This window comes from Ursus arctos, unplaced genomic scaffold (genome assembly GCF_023065955.2).
Source record: "Ursus arctos isolate Adak ecotype North America unplaced genomic scaffold, UrsArc2.0 scaffold_3, whole genome shotgun sequence".
NCBI lineage: Eukaryota > Metazoa > Chordata > Mammalia > Carnivora > Ursidae > Ursus > Ursus arctos.
In genome coordinates this window covers 19,585,872-19,604,652 of record NW_026622985.1, presented here as the reverse complement: position 1 = coordinate 19,604,652, position 18,781 = coordinate 19,585,872, and the positions used below count along the sequence as shown (strand labels likewise).

General features: G+C 40.5%; 1 protein-coding gene and 1 non-coding gene across 2 annotated transcripts in view; both read right to left on the bottom strand.

The window, feature by feature from the left end:
- Positions 1–18,781, bottom strand: part of RELN (reelin) — a 476,703-nt gene that overhangs the window by 43,772 nt on the left and 414,150 nt on the right. The window contains exons 46-47 of the mRNA XM_026503988.4: positions 15,333–15,501; positions 908–1,048 (exon numbers count right to left, since the gene is read on the bottom strand). Coding sequence (XP_026359773.3) covers positions 908–1,048; positions 15,333–15,501 — 310 coding nt within the window. The remainder of the gene's footprint in view (positions 1–907; positions 1,049–15,332; positions 15,502–18,781) is intronic.
- On the bottom strand, positions 15,117–15,189 carry TRNAK-UUU (transfer RNA lysine (anticodon UUU)). Its single transcript has one exon. It is a non-coding gene; the product is annotated as a tRNA-Lys (tRNA).

Below are 18,781 nucleotides of genomic sequence, written 5' to 3'. Positions count from 1 at the left end.
GTTTTGGGTCAATTAGGAATCCAAGATGCCATGTTCCAAAGGGCAGTGGGTACTTCGGGTAGCATCTGCCATCTCTGACCGAAGGACGGACCTCCCTGTTCGATGTGGGAGGAAATGTGAATGTAGGACTGGCGGCTCTGGGGTTTCAGAGGTCATTCTGGATATGGGCTAGAATCACTAACCAAAGAAAAGACCTCCCAGGTGTTCGGAGATTAGCAGAGAAGGGGGTATGAATTCCCTATCAACATCTTCATTCATACTATCCTATCAAACTGTAAAATCTTTGAAAATAAAGTACAAAGGCCTGTAGAACACAAGACACACACACACACACACACACACACACGCACACACACGCACACGCACATGCACACACACGGACACTTTATTTAGATCCTTCCAAAGATGCTAAGGCTCTCTAAGTAAAATACTAGGCCTTTCTGTTGATGGTAAGTTGAATAGGCATTTAAAAACTTTCTTATGCAAACCACACGGGAATACCAATTCAACCACAAGTAACACATTATCTATTACATATATTCAGGCCTAAGTGAGAAAAATACTTATGACATATTACTTTTGGTCAGAATATACTAAATTCCTGAACCTCTTCTAATGTCCTTTTCTGGGCTCAGGTGTATCTCATGAGCACAGAAGGAAATAAAATACAGTTGATGATAATTCACCTTTCTCTTGACAAGATGGCTATTGTTCAGTTTCTAACCTCTAAGCAAGAAGGAAGATACAATATCCATAAACTCCTCAGTTAGCTCAATATCAGATTCCAAGAGAAATGTACGACCGATGGCAGCTTTGGAGTGATTACAAATCCAGTTTTGGAAAAATCTCCTGGCTAGAATGTGAGTCAGGATCTTCCTATGGAAGGAAGAAGAAACAATGTACTTACATACAGCTTCCCTGGATGCACCTTCCGTGGCCACCACACATATCTATACAGCCGTCCCCGATGTAGACATTATCTATGGCCCATGTCTGCTGCTTGTCGAAAGGAGCTGGTTGATGCCAACGGAAACGAGTGGCTTGGGACCTTTGAAGAACAAGAGAATTATAATGAAGGATGCAGTGGAAAAGAAAATGTGTTCTGGTATATGTGAACAAGCGCGTGGAAGGCTGTAACAAAAATGCGGACACAATTGAGGAAGACACAAAAAGATGGAAAAACATTTCATGCTCATGGATCGGAAGAATTAACATAGTTAAAATGTCCATGCTACCCAGAGCAATCTACACTTTCAATGCTATCCTGATCAAAATACTGATGACATTTTTCAAAGAGCTGGAACAAATAGTCCTTAAATTTGTATGGAACCAGAAAAGGCCCCAAATCGCCAAGGAACTGTTGAAAAGGAAAAACAAAGCTGGGGGCATCACAATGCCGGATTTCGAGCTGTACTACAAAGCTGTGATCACAAAGACAGCATGATACTGGCACAAAAACAGACACATAGACCAATGGAACAGAATAGAGAGCCCAGAAATGGACCCTCGGCTCTTTGGGCAACTAATCTTCGATAAAGCAGGAAAAAACATCCGGTGGAAAAAAGACAGTCTCTTCAATAAATGGTGCTGGGATAACTGGACAGCTACATGCAAAAGAATGAAACTTGACCACTCTCTCACACCACACACAAAGATAAACTCCAAATGGATGAAAGACCTCGATGTGAGACAGGAATCCATCAAAATCCTAGAGGAGAACATAGGCAGCAACCTCTACGACATCGGCCAAAGCAACCTTTTTCATGACACATCTCCAAAGGCAAGAGAAACAAAAGATAAAATGAACCTGTGGGACTTCATCAAGAAAAAAAGCTTCTGCACAGCCAAGGAAACAGTCAGAAAAACTAAGAGGCAGCCCACGGAATGGGAGAATATATTTGCAAATGATGCTACAGATAAAAGACTGGTATCCAAGATCTACAAAGAACTTCTCAAACTCAATACGCGAGAAACAAATAAACAAATCATAAAATGGGCAGAAGATATGAACAGACACTTTTCCAATGATGACATACAAATGGCTAACAGACACATGAAAAAATGTTCAAAATCATTAGCCATCAGGGAAATTCAAATCAAAACCACACTAAGATACCACCTCACGCCAGTTAGAATGGCAAAAATTGACAAGGCAAGAAACAACAATTGCTGGAGAGGATGTGGAGAGAGGGGATCCCTCCTACATTGTTGGTGGGAATGCAAGTTGGTACAGCCACTCTGGAAAACAGTGTGGAGGTCCCTTAAAAAGTTAAAAATTGAGCTACCCTATGACCCAGCCATTGCACTACTGGGTATCTACCCCAAAGATACAGACGTAGTGAAGAGAAGGGCCATATGCACCCTGATGTTCATAGCAGCATTGTCCATAATAGCTAAATCGTGGAAGGAACCGAGATGCCCTTCAACAGATGAATGGATTAAGAAGTTGTGGTCCATATATACAATGGAATATTACTCAGCTATCAGAAAGAACGAGTTCTCAACATTTGCTGCAACATGGACGGCACTGGAGGAGATAATGCTAAGTGAAATAAGTCAAGCAGAGAAAGACAGTTATCATATGATTTCTCTCATCTATGGAACATAAGAACTAGGAAGATCGGTAGGGGAAGAAGGGGATAAAGAAAGGGGGGTAATCAGAAGGGGGAATGAAGCATGAGAGACTATGGACTCTGGGAAACAAACTGAGGGCCTCAGAGGGGAGGGGGCAGGGGAATGGGATAGACCGGTGATGGGTATTAAGGAGGGCACGTATTGCATGGTGCACTGGGTGTTATACGCAACTAATGAATCATCGAACTTTACATCGGAAACTGGGGATGTACTGTATGGTGACTAACATAATATAATAAAAAAAATTAAAAAAAAAAGAAAGGGGGGTAATCAGAAGGGGGAATGAAGCATGAGAGACTATGGACTATGAGAAACAAACTAAGGGCTTCAGAGGGGAGGGAGGTGGGGGAATGGGATAGACTGGTGATGGGTATTAAGGAGGGCACGTACTGCATGGTGCACTGGGTGTTATACGCAACTAATGGATCATCGAACTTTACATCAGAAACCAGGGATGTACTGTATGGTGACTAACATAATATAATAAAAAAAAACATTAAAATAAAAAAATAAAAAAATAAAAAAATGCGGGTACATCCCTAACTCATGTTTTGAGAAAAGCATTCACTATTGCAATTGGCTATGCAAAACTTTGACTAACAAACACCAGATCAAACTGAACTGCAACAGCTTGAGAATATATTTGGGATGATCTTTCTGAGCCTTGTAAAAACAGACCAGAACAGAAACTCAAACTATCCTGACCAGTAGCCTAGTGAACATCGAGCCCTCAATTTTGTGGGGGCACCATTCTGGAGGGACACCAGGGCTGCTGCTAAGTTATATTTGTAAATTAGGGAAAGATGCCTGTGTGGGAGCTGCCCCAACCGCTCTGCATTTGACTCAGAAAGTATGAATAAAAGGTGATAAAGGCTTTGATGGAGCATGATAAAACATTAGGGGAACAAAGATATGGGCTCATTTTCAACTCCTATGTGCTCCTGAAGATGAGACACTTTTGCACAGTGGGCATACTGGTCTACCTCACATAGCATTCGTGAGGAATTCTCACAATGAAAGTCTGAAGAAGACAGTAAGAGTGTAACTGAGAGGGATCAATAAAACCCTAGGTAATTGGATGGAGAAAAGAGAGAGGGTAATAAGTCTAGGCTTATTTTATATTAATTCGAATGCAATATAAATAAAATCAAAACAGAGATTCTCCCATTCCAGGAGCAGAAATCTATTTGCTCATTTGCACAGTTTTAGGAAGTGTCTTGTTCAGAAACACAAATAAACTTATGTTTTCAGAGACACTAGATGGCAGTAAATCCAAGCAGTGCCCAAGGCTCAAGTGATCATGAACATTCAGAAACCCGTAGATGAAATAATTAGCCAAAGCAAGTTTTGTCTTACGGATTCATTTTTTAAAAGATTTTATTTTTTAAAGTCATCTCCACACCCAGCCTGAGGCTCAAACTCACGGCCCTGAGATCAAGAGTCTCACACTCCATCAACTGAGCCAGCCTGGCACCCCTGTTTTATGGGTTCACATACTTATGTCATGACATGTCACAACACTCTTTCCCATCTTCTGCCTGTGTTTTCTTCCTCTCTCTGCCTGGTTACCCCTATGTGTGCCTCAGGTCTCGGAGGCAGTCTTAGGTCCTCAGAGAAATTTTCTTTTGGGTCCCTTTAAAAAAATCATGTTTATTCCAGAGCAAACTCTTCTTTTCCTTTTATAGTATGTATCACAACTGTAGTTATATATTTATTTGCATATGTAATTCTTTAATGTCTGACTGCTCCTCAGAAGAATAAGTTACAAGAGAACAGCGTTAATTCCCTTTTTTTTTTTCAACATTAGACCCTCACTGCACAGTGCCTAGCACTTAGTAGGTGCTTATATAGGTACAGGCAGTTAAGGGACACCTGGGTGGCTCAGTCAGTTGGGCGTCTGACTCCTGATTGCCTGCAATCTCTCTTTCAAAAAAATTAAAATCTTAAAAAAAAAAAAGGTGCAGGGAGTTGGTATCCAGGGGCCACCATTCTCACAGTAAGCAGGGAGAAGATGCTCCCCTGGGTTTGTGCAAGTCAGTGGTTGTGCTGTTCAGTTAATTCTTTTTTTTTTTTTTTTTAAGATTTATTTATTTATTTGAGAGAGAGAGCACTCAGGCCTGAGCAGGATGGAAGGTAGGAGGAAGAGAAGGACAGAGGGGGAGGGAGAGGGACAAGCAGACTTTGCTCACTGAGCATGTAGACGACCCAGGGCTCAATCTCATGACCCTGAGATCATGACCTGAGTCAAAATCAAGAGTCGGACGCTTAACCAACTGAGCCACCAAAGCACCCCTGCTCAGTTACTTCTTAAGGATGAAACCTATTAGCAGTTATGCCTGTTTACATGCAGCAACATTTTATAAATAACATAGTGGAATATCATATCTCCATAGCACATGGTTACTTGGATTCTAATAACAAGTCAACACTTATGTTCTTATTTTTTCTGACTATAAACTTCTGAAGGGCATTCCTTCAGGGAATACTGCTTCGTATCTCCAGTGCTTATAAAGGATAGGCAAGTAATCTTTGTTCCCCTAATGTTTTATCATGCTCCATCAAAGCCTTTATCACCTTTTATTCAGAGGGCTTATTTATGTATAGTTTCCTCTGTTGGATTATTCTCCTTCTTTATCATTTTTTTGTTGGTGACACCTACATATAGGACTTTGTAAACATTTACTGAAAGAACAGTAAGTTGACAGCAATAAAGATGGCCAGTTAGAATCAAGTAAGAGATGACTTTAGGGTGGGTGGGCAGGGACCGGGGGTCAGCGCTGGAGGGCACAATGATTTGATGGCTGTCAAAGGGGGAGTAGAACTCCCAGCAGTTGAGAGGTGGCATGAGCTGCCTAGCAGGGGGTGGCTTTCTGAACGTTGGTTGTGTTGAATCACAGTCTGGGCAGCCATTTAACAGAGAGACTGTAGAGAAGATTTAAGAGCCAGACGCATTGTTGGGGTTGATAGCTTTTATGGGGACTTCCAACCATGACATGTTCAGTTTGTACAACTCTGTGGCATTCCACAGAAAAGGAAACAGTGGGAGACCATGTGCAGAATGTACTAAAACCAGAGTTGGCCACTAAGAGTACAGATATTTAAGGACGCTAATCTGTACTCTGGCACTAGTCAGTCCTATGTCCGTGGTGCATAATTTAACATAAATAATGAGGGGATTAACTTAGAGGATTTCTAGGGCCCTGTCTCAAATGCGATGATTTTATATTCTTGGGAATAACTGCACTTACTAATTATGTACCCACAAAACAGGAGTAAATACACTATCCAATATTATCTAATAAGAAAAGGAAACACTTTCACTAAGGGGATGAATTGAAATATAAGTTGCAAAATGAAGGTCTGGAAGTTGAATTTCTAGGACTTTTTATACCTAGCCCTGTCACAACTTTTCTGTATAAAGGGGCCAAATCATTTATGTTTACGTGCTGACACTTCCCCATCTGTAAAACTACGAAAATGCTACTTCCCACCTCACAAGGGTGTTGTGAAAATTAATTAGCTTGTGTTTACCAAGACCAGAGAGTGTCTTGGTGAAGTCCCTTGGCAGGTGTCATCATTTATCCTGAAGCTTCCTTATAATGACAGCCACCACCAGCTGCTGCTTCTTGGAGTTGGGGGGAAAATGGCCCCAGAGCATATTTCTCCTTTTCCATATCCTTGAAATGTCTCCCTTTGCTTCTTTTCTGAATTTATATCATTTCCTCTCCATCAAGTGCACATAGTAAGTGCTCCATAAGTGTTGTTTAATAATTGAATGTCCATTGCTATGAAGTTAAAAAATGTTACCCTCAGTAGTGTTCCTTCCATCTCTGCTCTCCCAGGGAACCTTTCCCCACACTGCCTCCACACCTTTTAATAGGTTTCTATACACATTTCTGAGTCTTTGTAGCTACTCTTTTTTCCAGGACTGCTCTGTCTACCTATGAAGTCCTTATTGTCATCGTCATCACCAGGAGAAAAAGCCCTTTGATAGGAACCATACAGAACTTTAAAAAAACATTTTCGTTCTTCCTTGATGCTTCCTTTACTCTCAGAAATACATAAAATATTTAGGACTAGTAAATATAGCCAACTCTCTTACTCCCAATGAAGAAGTTGAAGCTCGGTGCCCTAAGTCACAGTGATTCACTCATGAAACTGAGAGAAGGCAAGAATCTCTTGGTTCATTACTATAATGTACTCTCAATGAGTAAACCCTTCAAAACTACCTCAGCCTGCACAAAATCATCCTATCCCTACCATGACCCCTAAATATGAGCAGTTGTTTAGCTATGGATTGTATGTGTTGTTGCTGTGTGTACACCCAAATCTATTTATCCTGACTTGGCAAGTTAACGTCATAGCTGAAGCCCTTGGCCCTCTGTGTCTAGTTAGAGGCTCTGCAATGCCCCATTTCAAAATGTGTCCTATATTTCCCTTGGCAGCCAAGGTTCTGCCTTTCTATTGGAAAAAAATTTCCTCTATGAGCCTATTTTTCTGCGTCAGACAAAAGTAGAGAATATCTCCAGGGGAGATAACGGCTGATAAGTGCGTGTTCAACATCATTAGTCATTAGAGAAATGCGAATCAAAACCAAAATGAGATACAACTTCCTACCCACTAGTGGTTGTAATAAAAAAAAGACAGCAGGGGGCGCCTGGGTGGCACAGCGGTTAAGCGTCTGCCTTCGGCTCAGGGCGTGATCCCGGCGTTATGGGATCGAGCCCCACATCAGGCTCTTCTGCTATGAGCTTGCTTCTTCCTCTCCCACTCCCCCTGCTTGTGTTCCCTCTCTCGCTGGCTGTCTCTATCTCTGTCAAATAAATAAATAAAATCTTTAAAAAAAAAAAAAAAAGACAGCAATAACAAGTGTTGACCAGGACGCGGAGCAATCTGAACCTTCATACACTGCCGGTGGGTATGCAAACTAGTGTGGCTGCTGGGCAGAACAGGTTGCTTGTTTCTCAAAATGTTTAACAAAGAGTCACCCTATGACCCAGCAATCCCACTGGTAGGTGTATACCTGGGAGGAAGCATAGATGAGCACAGCTGAACAGAGTGGACTCATGGGTCACAGCCCATGACCTACAGAGAAGAGCTAGAGGAAAAAGTGGGCACTAGAGAGGAGGCCTGAACTTTGGTACCAGGAGTGTGAATGAATTACTTATGGCTAGGGGCTCTACAGGGACGGGCCATCGGCCAGGGGATCCCTCCTCCGGGGGAGATCCTCATGAAGAAGACACTGAAGTATGAACAAAAGAAGGAAGTTGAGTTTTGAGGTGGAAATGAGAAGATGACTCTTAGAAACTTCTCTGTACAACTGACTCATTTCATAGGTCTAAGGACTGCCAGTCAAGGAGGGTGCCTCCATGGCTTCTTAGTGTAGAACTGGCTCCAGAACTATTATCTCCTGCTGGAGCTGATGTGTTACTGAGAAACCTGGTTGTCTTGAATGGCAGGTAAAGCCTCGAAAACCACAGATTTCACAGCTAGCTGGGGGTACTTAATTTAGGCATCCCAGACCTTTTGGTAGAAAATTCCCTCAATGATTATAATTAACACTAGGGATTTGTAGGACACTGAACGACTGTAACATTTTGGGATTTCTTAGGTAACATTAACCTGCCCATGAAAGAATATATACTGTCATTTAATTTTCCTTTCTTTTAAATTTCTTACAAAACACTGGGGTCTGAGAGGAGAAAGTGTTTGGACAACAGGTTATGACCCCAAACAAATGTGATAAAGGTAAGGTATCTTTATAAAGTGACCTAGATCCTTCACGATACCTCTCTGGATCTAGGGTGGAAAGCACGTTACAGAGTTAGCAATAGAAGAATTTAAACAAGCCACCCCACATGGCCTTTCTTCCTTCTTTGATAGAGAACAAATGGAGAGCTTTGGTACAATCCTGCTTCAGCCACTGACTGTGTGTCTACGGGGAAAATCATATAACTTCTCTGTGTCTTAGTCTTCATCTGAAAAGGATAACAGGGAGACCTCAAGGTTAAAGAAAACTTAAGAGAGATGTCAACCAGTTATATTGATTTGTATCCTAATTTGAAAAAAAGAATAAAATGTTTTATGAGACAAACAGGGACATTTGAATACTGAATACTAAGTAAATATTGAATAAGAATATACTGAATAAGAAATTGTTGTTAATTTTTAGGTGGGATAATGGTATCATAGTTATGTTTTTTAAAGTCCTCTTTTAGAGATACATACTAAAATATTTACACTTGAAATGACGTGTCTGGGAATTGCTTCAAAATAGGGGGTCCAGAGTGAGTGGTGCTATTGAAGATACAAGGCTGGTCATAAATCAATAATAGTTGAAGCTGCATGATGATTATATTGAAATATCATTTGCTATTTTCTTAAATTTTGTATGTTTAGATTTTAAATAAATAAATGTGAGCCAAAAATAATCTGTGGTCCCTTCAAACTCAGAGTAAAATTTTGATTCGAGGATTACAAAGAAAAGAAAATGGTTATCCTTGTTTTGGTAAATAAGGGTTTATTATTTTTGCTGATAATTATAATTAGTAATGATAATAAAAAACTACAGTGTCCTGAGTAGACCCACCAAGAACATCAAATACATTGGACCATCCTTCAAATAAAAGGAATTTCCTATAATTTATAAAATGCCTTCTCAATGGAGAATGACTTATATTTGTTAAAGCAATCTTAAGCATCCATACATAGCAATATGTACAAAGCACCCCCAAATCTCAAATTCTCTAATAAAACTTGGGCAACAAGGTTGACAACTGAGAACGCTTAGCTGGAATGCAGAATTTCTGTAAGTAGTTTTATTCTTCATTGTAGTGGAAATGGAACTATGTTTTGTCTTAACGTAATGTGAAAATATTGATATATTCAGTATGTGAAAATCCATAGTACCATGGTCTATACCAGACAAAACTGTTTTATGTTCTGTTGTCCTGAAAGACCAACATGAATTTGGTAAAGTAATAGCAATGATGTTCAAAGTATCAAAATGATGCATGAGAAAATGGATATGGAAGAGAAGTCTAAGGCTTCCTTGACCTGATTGAAAATGTTTAACAAGATGTTCAGTAATATGAATGCTTGCAAAAAGTCTTTTAAAAGATACTGGAAAATTGGAAGTAACAATGGAGATAAATAGTACCAAGGCAAGTTTGAAGAATCTCTTCTTTAAACAATGAACTTGTAATTCCTGTGAATATTTCTCCACGACAAACCCAATAAATACTATACATAGTTATTTGGTTTTCTTAGCATAAGATCTTCTCTTTGGTGTTATAGTTGGGATTATCACAGAAGAATATCCTCCCTCCCTAAGTCTGTTTACCTGAAAAACGGTAAACCCAACCCCATCCCGTTCTTTCAATCCTTCCACAATCTTTTTGCCCTTTCTTGTGCGTATCACTTGTCCTGTAAACTTCCTGCAAACGTGAAGTAGTGTCCATGCTGTGGCTGAAACCACCTGGCTTCCAAAGCGTTGTAGTTAATCTTTAAAGACAGTGGTATCAGCCAGGTCATTAGGGCTGGTAGGAGGGAATGGATCATCTTCAAACTGTGACTTAAAATAGCCAAGTCACACCTGAGCCTTCCAGTGGCAGCACCCCCTTCATTCCCCCTTTCTCAGTGGATTTGAGTTACCTGCCCTTCTGTTGACTCACCCTGGTTCTCAGGTGACATTTCAAGAACTGATGCTACTTGAGCCACATGTTATTTTTAGATCTGGGGTTAGCGAATAGGAGGAGGCAGATTCAGATGAGGGGCTATGAAATGGATTTTGGCATCTTTGTATTTTTTTTTTCAGCCTCTTTCAAGATCTCCTGCTTTCTCCCTTCCTAGTTCTTCTAGGACCATATCTCTTAGGCAAGCAATAAAAATGTAGGACTAATGTAGCGGTTAAGCCCATGGGCTCGGGGGCCAGACAAGCTGTATTTATTTCCAGTATCTTACTGAAACTGTTCTTTTGAAGGTCACTGACTATCTCCTTATTGAAAAATCTAGCAAATTTATTGTGAAACTTCTTTCTTCATTAGTCTCAGCAGCGTATGTCACTGATGGTGACTTCTTCCTGCTTGACACTGTATTCTCACTTGCTTATGGATACCGTGCTTTTCTGATTCTTCCCTTACCTCCCCAATTGGATCTTCACGGTTTCTTTAATAACCATTTCCATTCATTCTGCTATTAAATGTAAGGATCCTTTCTTTTCTTTTTAAATACTCTCCCGTGGAGAGCTGACAGTTTTATGGCACTGCCTATCACCTCTACGCTCTTGCCTCCAAGGTTGATCATCTTTCCCTGGGCTCTGACCTTCACAACTCTGTCAAATGGATGTCTTCATTTGTATTTCCAGTCATCACATTGAATTCGGCGTCATTTGGTTAAGGTTGTCACACTGTCCCTCCTGGAGTCAACTGTAGCTTTCTAACTACTCTCTCGGGCTTCAAACTTTAGAGTCATTTCTTGATGTGTGCAGTGGAGAAGAAGCCAGTGAGTTTTATCAATTCTTTCCTTGAAATGTCCTGTAATATCCGTCTCATCCCCTCCTTGTTAGCTGTAGCCTAACTTGTTACTTCATGTAAGTCATTATCACAACACCTTTGCCACTTTCTCTTACTTGAGCCTCCCTGTTTCCCGGTTGTTTTTCTTGGAAGAATATTCTCAGTTTCAAAACCCACCACAGTTCATTTTTCCAACAAGTCTAAACTCCTCTGCCTTGCTTCAGTGCTTATGATAAATTAAGCCAACTCCATGAACGAACAACTTTCCATAGCTTCCAGATATGAGCTCTCTGCCTTCATCAGCAACTCCTGGGCTCTTGCCAGGCCCATGTGTCCTGTTCACATTGTTTCCCTAATTTAGAAGGTTCTTCTTTTTACCCACCTAATTCCTAGCCATCCTTTGAGGCCAGGGCCCATCTTTTCCACGAAACCCTCTCTAACTCTGGCATTTAACACTGTCTCCCAGTACCTAAGGCATTTCTAGCCCTTTCCTCATTAAAGTGCTCACTTACACATGGCACATTTTATTTTTAAGTTGGTAACCTCCTCCAGGGCAGGAACTTGAGACAGTGTCTGACCATTACTGTGGGCTTGCTCTTGTTAAGTAAGCTTAGTAAGACTTCTTAGTCTGACTGAAGATGAAGTCTGATAATCACAAGTGTGATTATGTTGTTAACTCATAACTGTAAAGATGATTTACATTTTATAAATGTTCACAATGTTCCAAGCTCTTCCATGCACATTTATTCAATTTTTAACATGGGAAAAAGTCTCTTCATTTTTCACATGAGGACCCTGCAGCTTTGGGACATGGAATGACTTGCTTAAAAGCTCACGGGGCTGAAAAGCTGGAATTCTCCACTAAACCACAATGCTTTCCATTCGTTTTTTAATTTCCAGTAAGATCTAACTGAAGCAGTAAATATGGGAGTAATAGAGACTATGATCCTATCTACCTCAGTTTCTTTAGGTTCCAACACAGAAATGTCTGGAGCAGAGTGTGATTCTCTTGTGTTCAGTCTCAGTACTCCCTGCCCGTGAAATGCATGGGCATCCATTCAGTTCAACTCAGAAACCAGAGTCATCTTCACCATTGCCCCTACCCTCACCTTCCCGTGTCCGTTTCACCATCAAACTCTTGAATTGTTTTCATTTCTCTTGAATTTCTCTACTTCCCTTCATGTCTCCAGCACCTTAGTCTAAGCTACCAGTACTCACTGCCTCTTCAAGAGTCTCCTTCCAGCTACTGTTATCCTCCCCAATTTGTTTTCCAATTAGAATAAGCTTTTCTGATGCAAATCTGACTGTGTCCCCCTATTCCCAAGCACTTTAGCAGATTTTTAAGCACTTATATGACATATCCCCAAATATTATTTTAAACATTTTTTTTTAAGATTTTATTTATTTGAGAGAGAGAGCACCGAGGGAGAGGAAGAGAACACAGAGGGATAGGGAGAAGCAGACTCCCGCTGAACAGAGAATGCAGAGAGAGCAGATAGCAGAGAGCATGACGATGTGGGGCTCGATCCCAGCACCCTGAGATCATGACCTGAGCCGAAGTCAGACACTTAACTGACTAAGCCACCCAGGCGTCCCGACATATCCCCAAATCTTCAGTACGACCTACGATACTCTTCATGGTCTGACTCCATCTCACTCCACTTTCTCTATAGGTCGGATCCATTCTTTCAGTATCTCAGATATGCCTGCTACCTCCTACCATAGGTTGTTTTCCTTGCCTGGAACACTACTCCCCCTCCTACGCCCCCTTAACTCCTACCCATCCTTTATCTCATACACATTGTCACAGTCACTCCTCACCCCTAGTTAGCACATGGCTTTAAGCCCTCAGCATCATGTCTGTTTATAGTGAAGAGCTACAAACTGAAATTCTCAATTCTGTCCTAGTGGACAACGTACACAAAGATGTCTCAATACTTTGCAGATGTTGAGGCTATAAGTTCAACTCAAAACAAAGAAGTGCCATATTGAAAAAGTAACTGGCGGGGGCGCCTGGGTGGCACAGCGGTTAAGCGTCTGCCTTTGGTTCAGGGCGTGATCCCGGCGTTATGGGATCGAGCCCCACATCAGGCTCCTCCGCTATGAGCCTGCTTCTTTCTCTCCCACTCCCCCTGCTTGTGTTCCCTCTCTCGCTGGCTGTCTCTATCCTGTCGAATAAATAAATAAAATCTTAAAAAAAAAAAAAAGAAAAAGTAACTGGCTATTAAGGGCAGATATAGTATCGATATGCTAACTTGTGTTTGAGACAAAGTGCTCTGAGCCTGGCACATTGTTCTAATGATCTCTGGCATATGGCAGGGCACAGTAAGAGGTGGGTCTGGCTTGGCCTCCATCCACATGCATCTCTTTCTGAATTATCCAGAGGGCCTACTATAAGGCAGGATCACCTTTAAGACCACTGCATAACATGGCCTTTGAGGGTAGTACAATAAACAAACTGCAGATTTTCAATATGATAACAAGAAGAAATGGATGCTCATCAGGTTTTTCAAATGCCATTCGAAAGGGTCAAAATTCTTATGGGTATGTGCAAAAGACAATTAAAAGATAGATTAAAAGATGAAGAATAATTACCTTTCTTGAGTAGAAGACTCACGGGTATAATGACTAGCTGGAATAAATCTTAGAATGTCGTTTATTTGCAAAATGCTACCAAGTAGCTGGATAATAATTCACAGACTTCATAAAGCCTTAGAAGACTACCGCCTTAATGGAGTGTTTTTTCTATTTTACTTATTAAGATCGCCTTAATAATTCATGCATGGCAATACCTTTAACGAGCAACAAAATCTCACGTATCTCATTTAAACTTGGCAACTCTGCTGACAGTTAATATAGTCCTGTACCTCTGAGCCAGCAATTGCAGAGGGGCCCCAGGCTGTTAGTAACTGAAACCAGCCCATTTATGATAATCTGAAGACAAGTTATGTCCTAGATGAATAGTTGAATTTTATGATCATTTGCTAGGAAGATTTATTCATTCTTCATTTGTGGGGAGGCAAGAGAACAATAATGAGCCCAAACTATAACTCCTGTTCCACATGGTAGCACTGGTCACTTTGCTTCTCTCTTAATGGCAACAACTGATTACCATTTTGTTTTTTGGAGGGGAACGGGAATTCCTATCAAGATTTTAAAGCTTCCCTATGATTAGCACCTATGTAGATAGTGAAAAGAGAGGGTTGTTAACACTATCCATTAGGCAAAGTGAATTATTCTCTGTTTTACTCAAATAAAGCATTTACCAGGCAATTTTATGAAGCCATCATCATTTCTTATAGGCACAATGCATGATGCATTCATCACTGTTTTTCATATAAAAAGAATGCTCCAGGTGATAATTCTCAAGATACTGTTGAAAATAAAATTTCAAAAGCAGACAATAATTTTAATACGTACTTACCTGTTATATTTATTTGATATGACACCACTCACTGCTATATCTACAGTAGTCTGACTGAACAGAAAGTAGACTCCATTTAAATCTATTCTGTATCCAACGTGCCTGTTTTAAATTTAAGTGAATCAAGTCGGAGATTCTCACTGATTCAGCTACTGTTTTCTTGCGTATGCCATTTTTTCAAAATATTAGTTAAATGAAAGTCAGTATAGGCCTGGCTTTTGGGAAAACACAGAACAACGTCACCATAAAAATTGGTTTCTACCCCCCCCTTTTTTAAGAAAATAAAGTTTTAAATTATTTATTTATTTATTTATTTAAGTTATCTCTACACCTAACCTGGGGCTCAAACTCATGACCCTGAGATCAAGAGTTGCTTGTTCTTCCAACCAAGCCAGCTGGGTGCCCTGATTTTTTTTTTTTTTTAAAGTAAGCTCTATGCTCAATGTGGGGCTTGACCTCATGATGTTAGGATCCAGAGTCTCATGCTTCACTGATTGGGCCAGGGAGGCACCCCCTATTTTGTTTATTTTTTAAAGTAAACTCTATGCCTAATGTGGGGCTCAAACTCACAACCCTGAGATCAAAAGTCACATGCTCTACCAACTGAGCCAGCCAGGTACCCTTGTTTTGCTTACTAATTCATGCCTGGCGATACCATCAACAAGTAACACAATCGCATGTATCTCATTTAAACTTGTCCTAAAATCCGACATGCCAAATAATATCAAGTTGGGGTTCGCTACATGCAGAAGCATCCATACCTGGTATAAGGAGGGAGAGGCAGAGTGATTCTGGTCCATTTGTTGAAAGTGTCTGACACCAGGATCCGCTGTAGGTGGTAACGACTGCATTCAACATTGGTAGGTAGACAGTCCCTTACCAATGGATGCCACGATAATCCAAGATCTACCGAGTATTCCAATTCAATAGCTGGAACAGGAAACATTATTCTGAATAGAAATACATGTATGTAGACCCAGGAACCATAATTACTTGTTTTCTTATGTTTTAATTCAAATGTCAATTTGATTGTTCCTCCGTATTTATGTTTCCTATTTCTAAATGTGTCTTGATTTTTCCGTCTGCACAATACCGGTTATTATTTTTCACTTTCCAGATTAAAATAGTTTTTCTTTTAAGAGGCTAGGATCAAGTGAAACATAAAGTAAATTTTCCTGAGCCACTCTGTATACTGAGAAACTCTCAGAACAATCATAACAAAACCATTGTTCATGTGCAGTTAAAGCAATAGTAATGATAGATATATATTTATTGTTTAATCTAATAGTTACAGTATATTAGGAAATTATACAAACTACATATGTATACACTATAATAACCATACCATGTTTATTTATTTCATGGTTAGCATGCAAATACAAACATAGTGACCATATATTATAATGATTACTTCTTAAATAGTTTTAAAAAATTAAGCAACTTTCTCAAAATTTGACCATTCCACAGGGATCCTGACCAACAATGCCAATTTTGTCCCTGCTATTGGTAAAACTTCTCAGAAATGGCAAGATCTCTTTTGCTCACATATCCTGTTCTGCTGTGTTATGGAATATACAGGGTAATCATCGAGGTATAGAAGGCCATGCAATTTGTACCAAAGCATGCAGTCAGGCTGTGGGTCTAGGAAAAGCTATTTCTTTCTTTTTGTTCTGAAAAATCCAACTTCTAACCTATGTTTTGTATTCCTCTTTATTTCCTGCTTAAGTCTTTATAAAATCTGCTCGAGCCCCTACCTCCCTATTGAAATTGCTTTCTCTGAGGTCGTGATTCTCAATCTTGGCTGCACACTGAAATCACCTGGGTACCTTTAGAAACCACGAATGCCAGGGTTCCCCCCCCCCCCAGGGATTGTGATTTCACTCCCCTGGGGCACAGCCAAGATGTCGGGCGCTGTCCAGCTTCCCAGGTGATCGTCATGTTCAGCCAGCGTGGGACCACTCACTGCAGCACGGTTCCTAGCAACCCTTCCTAGTGAAATACAGTGGTCCAGTTCTGTCTTCATTGTTCTTGTCCTTCCTACAGCGTTGGACATTATTGATTATTCCCTGGTTCTTGAAGCTTTCTTTTCTTTTGGAGGCCATTATTCTGAATCTCCTGTCTTACTTTCCCTCTGACTCCTGTGCTAACTAGCCCAGCTATGGGCATTCTTCCAAACTCCATTTCTGGGCTTCTATTCTCTGTGTATACTCCTTGGGCTTCAACTATTATCTCTGTGCCCAGATCTGCCAATTTTATGTCTCCAATTAATTTCCTTCATTCAATAAATGTTTACTCAGCCTGGCATTGCACCGGATGTTGGCATATTGTGACGCACAGTTTAGACAAAGTTCCTGCTTTCTATCTTGTAAATCCTCCTCCCTCAAGGGCATCTCCTCTTAAAGCTACTTCCACCCGAACTAAAGAAAAACTCAGCATTTTCTATCATAAATAAACATCTCTTCTTAAGTACCCAATTCTGTCAATGGTGATACTTTTGCACTGGTTTTCTGGGTTCAAAATTTAGAAATTATTTTAGAAATTTTACTCTTCTCTCTTCTTTACTCTCTATGTTCAAACTGGCACCTGGTTTTGAGATTTTTCTGCTTCTTTCCTTTGTGCTTGCATTGTCTCATATCAATTTTATCCATCCCATTTTTCTTCATGCCACACAGTGAGGACTTCATCACCTCCTACAGAGATGACCACTGAAGCTTCTTTATTGGGATTCTTCCCTACCCACCTTCATCAGCTCCTATGCTAATCTCCCTAAAACAGACCACGTCACTCCTCTGCCCTTGTGCTCCTTTATTCATGTCCTTGTCAAGCACAGATTCTTGTATGTGCCTTTTAAGGCTCTTCTTCCTTAGCTGCCAACTCTGCTTATCCACTCTCCTCTTTGATTTTATCCTTCAGTTCAACCTTTTTCAAGAGGTTGCACCAGCCCACAGTAGAAAGTACACAGGACTGGGCTTATGAGGGCAGAGTGTCAGTCCTGGTGCTGCTGCAGGCCTCCTGGGTCATAACTTACCTCCTTGGGTTCTCATTGACTTCCTATGCTACTGAGGAAATAGGTATGTAGGACCCTAACGTCCTTTTTTATTTTCAAAATCAGCACTCTTCTCTCCTCCACTAGACGCAAATATTGCCTGTTCAGGCTGGTCTGCTCATGGTTTTCCCTATGGACTAGGAGCACCCCCACCTCTGCTTCTTTGCTTATGCTGTTAGCCTCGCTTGGGATGTCCTTTCTTCTCTATTCACCTTTCAAATCCATTCTAATCATCAATGCCCACTTGAGGCTAAGCTTCTTTGGGAAATCTTCCCCAGACCCTTGGATTGGCCATCCATTGGTCATCTCATTCTCCTTTAAGCTTTCATTACATTTTGCATCAATACTAATCCATAGAGCACTTGATTTAGTCATTTATTGGACTCTAACTTTTTGAAGTAATCCCTCAACTAGACCTATTAAAGACAGATGTGTACCTTATACTTTCCCAAGTTCCACCCCTGTTGACGAGTTTAGTGTTGACTGATTGAATCTGAGGTAGAAGGAGCACTTCTGGGATTCCCCCTAAGATATGTCCCTTAAGTTCAAACTAAAGAAAATATGAAGTATCTGGACTTTGCAAGACCTTGGAAGTAATCAAATTCGTCAGATGTTGCCCCCTGGAATCTAAAACAGAACAAAGTCCTTGTGAACATTCTTGTCTGGTTCTCTTACAGGAAGAATGATAGGGGTGTTCCAAGTGTTCAGTGATGTCAGTCTTTATATCTCCTAAGATAGATGTGTGTGTGTGTATGTGTGTGTGCGTGCGTGCACGTGCATACATGCGCACGCATGTGTGCAAGGTATATGTAAGTATGTGTGTGTCTGTGCACAATCTAGAGGATGCAACTGGTCACAATGAGGGTGGCCTAGAATATGCTATGACCCAGAATAGCAAAAAGTATGAGGCAAAATGGGAACAACAAAATTTCATGATTCCTGGGGCGATGGAAAGAAGACAGTAGCTGAACTAATCCGAAGCCCTATGAATTAAAACCCATGTATACACAAATTCGTGGGTCAATCCTATTGCTGATTCTGGCATTCTCTATGTGATGAGAATCCCTAATTCTGCAAATCTTATAGTAAAAGAGAAATAAGGATTTTCAAAAAGAGATAAATTAGGCGTTATTACTTATATGTAAAGAAGTCTTCAAGTACCTA